Here is a 5,503-nt window from a genome sequence, read left to right as displayed (position 1 = left end):
TGTTATTATCATTTTAGATTTTCGATATGATTTTCAACCACTTTCGTCGCAATACATGTTATTATACCGTATTTTGGATTTTATAGCTTTTTCTTCCCCGAATATTATTTCTACTAAAAATTGTGCTATTTGGCCAACTTAATATGCCAAATATTGTCATTCAGTATTACGGTCTGGTTGTATTTTTCTTCACTTGGAAGTGAGAGATTTTAGGTTTGAATCTCGTAGATGGAAAATTTGATACCAAATTAGGCTGCTTATTGTGTGGCTTTGCCAAACCCTCCACAGTGTAAAAATAAAAATATCGATGTCCTAAAAAAAAATAAAAAAAAATAAAAAAAACCAAATACTGGGTTATTTTTATCCATTCAAGTAGGAAAAAAAACATAATATTTGATGAATTTGGCAGTTAGAGAACTTTTTCTCCAGTGGTACCTAACATCAAGTGGTACAAACAATAAATGAATGAGACTGAATATAGAAAATATACCAATTGTGGAAATAAATTTAATGGCTAAAATATTTGTAGCGCTACATAGCATTGAATTCACACACTAGTTAGAAATGAAATAGCATTTTTGAAAGATAGGAGCACTGCCGCTTAACACTTTAGTTCAATGATATTGATCTTTTTACTTATAAGTGAGAAATTTTAAATTCGATTTTATGAATGACAAGTTCGAATCAAATTATTATGACTAATCACATTGTGTGAATGACAAGTCCGAATGAAGGTAATTAGTTTGTTTATCTTGCGTTCAACTCCTTCCTTCAATCACTTGTAAAAAGAATAACAAATTGACAATTTTTTTTAAACAATAAAAAATGGGCATTCAGAAGTAAACAAAAAATGCCAATAAGCATTATGATACTTTCTTTGCCCCTATACATTCCACGAACCATAAGCGATCCTGCATTTTGATCAAGTTATATTTTCTTTTCAGGAGGCAAAATCTGCTGGGGATTTAGGTTGCTAGGACAGAGCTTCTTTTCACTTGTCTTACGTTGTCCCTTCCGGGGACATCCGATAAAATTGGAACGATACAGAGAGATGTTCAAGGTTTAGGAATGTTGTAAAAAGTTCATAAATGATCTTTCGCAAATAAAACTATCAAATCAGTATCAAAATAGTTGACATGATCTTTGTAGGTTAAAGGATCAAGTAAATCCAAAAGCTCGCTTTGCGGAGTCAAGGATGTTGGAGAGGAGCATTGAGATTACAACAGGTCCGACCCCTCCTGGCACGGGTGTTATGGCCGACACCACTTTAACTGCCTCTTCATAGCACACATCTCCGGTGATACGGAAACCTCGCCTGCTACTAGGATCCTGCATAGTATGACCAACGAACACGGTACAGACTATCATTCACTATTATTATAAAACTAACGAACACGGTACAGACTATCATTCTTGAGATCGTAACATCCCAGTCTTTCAAACACAACTATGCTGTAATCTTTGATCAAAATTTATTTACTGCAAAAATAAGAAATCATGAGCTTATCTATAGATTAAAACCCTAGATAACAACATACCCTAGTTCTTAGAAAACAAACTAATCATGATGATCCGTTAAGCCCAACCACAAGCAAACAATGGCATCGCTGAAATAACACTATCAATTCCTTGAAAAAACAAGGATAAAAGCAATTCTACAATCGACCAAGAACAACCCCTAAATGACCAATTCCATTAAGTTAGAAGCTTTGTCCAGAGCTTCTGGAAAGGGTTTTTTTTTATTTTTTATTTCAACCTTCTCACTTACCTTTTCATTTCAACCCTTCTACTCATGCCGCGTGTATTCCACCAGCACGCAAAACTAAAAATTTGATTACTTTTTAGTTGACAAACCAAAATGTTAATTATACTAAGGGAGAAAAATAGTGTATAATTAAAATTTTAGTTTGACATTAGAAGAAGTGAGATGTTTGAAATGAGAAGCAGAGAAGGTAAGTGAGAAGGTTGCTAGCATTTCTCTTACATATTAATCGATGTTCAGCTATACATTAACTAGTGATGGTGTGGTCAATAATACCAGTAATAAATATATGGTCCTAGATCCGAGTAGTAATGACATAATGCAACAGAAATTTCATGAAAACTTCATTGTAATAGGCGGATGAGTAACCTTTTAAACTATACTATTAGTAAGGATGTGCAGTAGCGTTCAAGGATCCCTCATTGTCCTTAAGTTGCCTCAGGGACTAATTTCTACCCTCGACGTATTTAAATTTAGTCCACCATCAGCCCTATTAAATACTAAGGATGTTATAAATATCCTTACGATTTTCTATGGTCAGGACTCGTATGATCCTAAGCACTTCAATCTTCCTTTGTGATCACAAATGAATAAAGAGAGTAAAGTCACAAAATTCAAGTTTTTGTGATCCTACAAATCTGGTTTCGCTAGAAAATCATACGGAATGGTTCGCATAATAACTCTAAAGTGGCCAAGTTATGGAAATCCTATATCAAAAATGCATTTTAGGGTTGCAGGCGGGGACATTGAACTACTAATTTCGTTGTACACAATCCTAAAGCCAGGAAACATAGATATTTCTCTTTAGAAGAAACAGATGAATGTACATTGATGTATTCAACCATAGATAAAAACATGAGAATTCACCTTTACTGAATTTGTCCCCATATCGACTACAACTGCCCTTGGCATCAGCCAATCGCATCCGACTATATTTGGAATGCCAACATCTGAGACAACAATATCAGCTCGACGAGTAATTTGTTCTGGGTTGTTAGTGAATGAATGGACAGTACAAACAGTTGCATGGTGCCTCTGTCAAGGACTAAGGCAGCATCATTGAGCAAATATTCAAACATTCCGATTTCTATACAGTAGAGAACAAAAGTTTTGTATCACCTGCAACAGCAATGAAGTGGATAATCCCGCAATCTTGCTTCTCCCAATTACCACCGCATTCTTCCCAACGATCTCAACTCCATACCGGAGCAACAACTCTATGCAAGCCTTAGGAGCACAAGGAATGAACAACGGCTCCTTTCCCCGCAATGCAAGGTTCCCCATATTAAGGGGATGAAAGCCATCCACATCTTTTTCCGGACTAACGAAATTTATAACCCTTTCCTCGTCCAAATGCTGAACCAAATACCAAATTAACAACACTAAACTTAATTCAAAGCAACAGTTGTAAATAAATTTCAAATTCGAACAATTTGGTACCTGTGGCAGAGGGAGTTGAACAATTATACCGTGCACAGACGGGTTCTTGTTAAAACCCGAAACTACATCAATAAGCCGATTTTGAGAACAATCTTGGGGCAACTGCACAATGGAAGTTTCAATCCCAACTTCATTACAAGCCTTTAACTTTGTATTGACAAAAGCTTGGGAGTCCTCTCTGTTGCCCGCCAAAACCACAGCCAACCCAGGAACGCTTCCAATGGCAGCTTTCATTCTACTTATTTCAGAAGCTACCTTTGATTTTATGTCCTTTGCAATCGGCTTTCCGCTCATAATTTCAGCACTTCTCGTACCTGCTGCGTTTGCAGCGTTGCATACAAATTACAATCGACAGTTTAAACTAAAGGAAATAAGAGAGAGACCCATGATTGGGAATGTGCTGAAAATGTAAAAGTGTGGTGGGGAAAAGCACTTACGGTGGACGCCGCTGGAGAGGAGACGGTGGGCGGTTTGGGTGGGTCTCCGGACGGAAGGGAGAATGAGAGGGCTTGAACATGACGGTGACAGCTTCGCTGAAAACAAGGCTCTGGCTTTGGTACGAAATCTGTGGCAGACGCCCACCATAACGTCGCTACCTTCTATCCTTGATTATCGTACTATGCTCTCTACTGCTTTATTCGGTATCCAATGGTCCAGCGAAAGAAAAACCAAAGCGTAAATTCATTTTGCAAATGAGGAAGAAAACTACGTAATCAGTAGTGTTAAAGTGGCTTTGCATTTTAGTTGAAATTTATAAAAAATTAAGTTATAACGAAATACTCTCAGTGTTATTTATTTTTAACAAAAAATTATATTTTTATATTTTTTTGCTATTATTTATTACATCTTTATTTATCATTTTTCATTAAAATCAAAAAAAATTTTGAACTTTTCGTTAGTTTCTTATTAAAAAAAAAAAAATTGTTGGAGATATCAGAAGGCTTTATAAACAAAGTGATTTTTTTCCGTATTTTCTCGCTTTGGTTTTGACAAGACCGAAATGGATTATTTTTTAATAACTAAGGCTGAATCAGACCTTTCATAAATCTGTCATATTACGTGTACCTTGACAATTATGGGGTTGATCTTCAAAAGGATAGGATCGGGAACAATGTTCCAATTTCCATTCCAAAAATTTCTAATCTAGTTGAAATTGGCAATTTTAAAATTTTTAGAATCACTTATCTCAGAATTTTCATTAAAAGTTTTTTTTTTTGTATTTATATTCTTGAACTTTTAGTATATCCAATTCATTGTTCTTTTTTAATATTTGGTATAGGTTTTACAAATTAATGTAAATATATTCAAAGAACCTTACAACTGCAATTGTAATACAATTCTACAAGGGAATTGTTATTATCACTCCAAAAATCTCATTCTACACTCCTCACAAGTGTATTTTTCTTTCTAATTATAAAAAATATGGAGTACCAAATGAGATTTTTGGAGTGATAATAACAATTCATTTCATAAAACTTCCTTTCATAAAGTGACATGTTATGTCATCAAATGCTTTAAGACCTTTCCATAAGATAAGACAATTACGATGTCTCAGGTCTAATTATTAATTGTCTTAGTGTAACAATTGAGTTACTTGCTTAACATGTAGTACTACTTACTATTTCATGCAAGAACTTTTATTTGATCAACTTCAGTGTACCCATTGTGGAGCAAAAAATAATCAAGAAAATTATGGAGGTGACATGTGGACTTTTGGGTCAAAATGACAAAATTACCCTCAAGGCACACTAGGATTCCTACGCTCATGCAACGGACAATAACGCCTTAATCAAGGAAGAGTCAAAGGTGATCAAAATGGTATGTTTTTCAAATCCCTCTCATCATTCCTCATCAAATCCTTATTCCAAAGGTAACTCCCAAATTTCCTATTTAATTAAGGATTAATTGTCATGTTAATTGCAAGATATTATTTCACATAATATCTTGCAATTATTCACCCAATTACAACATATATTCCCGGCCACTATTATCCAAATAGGGTTAGCCACTCCCTTATAAATAGCCCTATTATCCAACTAAAAAGCCAAGCCATTTGCTACGCACAAATGCCTAAACACATTATGTTCATAATTCTAACTCTGGCATCAAAGATTATTCAACCAAAGCCCCCATATTCATCGTGGGCGCGTGAGGTTTTTGGCCTTAATCTTAGGTGTTACTATTTTGCAGGTGCATTTTCGTCAAAGGAAAAGACAGCGGAAATTTGCATCCATAAATTGGTGCTTTCATTGAGAGTTTGATTCACATGCTCGAAGAAGACTCTTGCATTTAAAGTTTCTC

The 5,503-nt window shown here is 35.1% G+C and overlaps 1 protein-coding gene across 3 annotated transcripts; it reads right to left on the bottom strand.

Annotated features, from left to right (window-relative positions):
* Nucleotides 1-988: 988 nt before the first annotated feature.
* LOC137716286 (bifunctional protein FolD 2-like) lies at nt 989-3,872 on the bottom strand. 3 transcript variants are annotated; one of them, XM_068455720.1, is made up of 5 exons: nt 3,640-3,872; nt 3,203-3,519; nt 2,882-3,118; nt 2,630-2,797; nt 989-1,329 (listed from the first exon to the last, which is right to left on the bottom strand). In XM_068455720.1, exons 1-5 carry the CDS (start codon nt 3,785-3,787, stop codon nt 1,159-1,161), a joined length of 1,041 nt encoding a protein of 346 aa, XP_068311821.1. In that variant the 5' UTR covers nt 3,788-3,872; the 3' UTR covers nt 989-1,158. The 3 variants fall into 3 exon arrangements, with proteins under 3 accessions (XP_068311821.1, XP_068311822.1, XP_068311823.1); XM_068455721.1 differs by having other exon boundaries at nt 3,203-3,516; XM_068455722.1 differs by lacking the exon at nt 2,630-2,797.
* Between the last annotated feature and the right edge of the window lie 1,631 nt (nt 3,873-5,503).

Source organism: Pyrus communis, chromosome 14 (assembly GCF_963583255.1).
Source record: "Pyrus communis chromosome 14, drPyrComm1.1, whole genome shotgun sequence".
NCBI lineage: Eukaryota > Viridiplantae > Streptophyta > Magnoliopsida > Rosales > Rosaceae > Pyrus > Pyrus communis.
The sequence above is the reverse complement of the archived record's forward strand: the minus strand, read 5'-3'. Positions and strand labels throughout refer to the sequence as shown.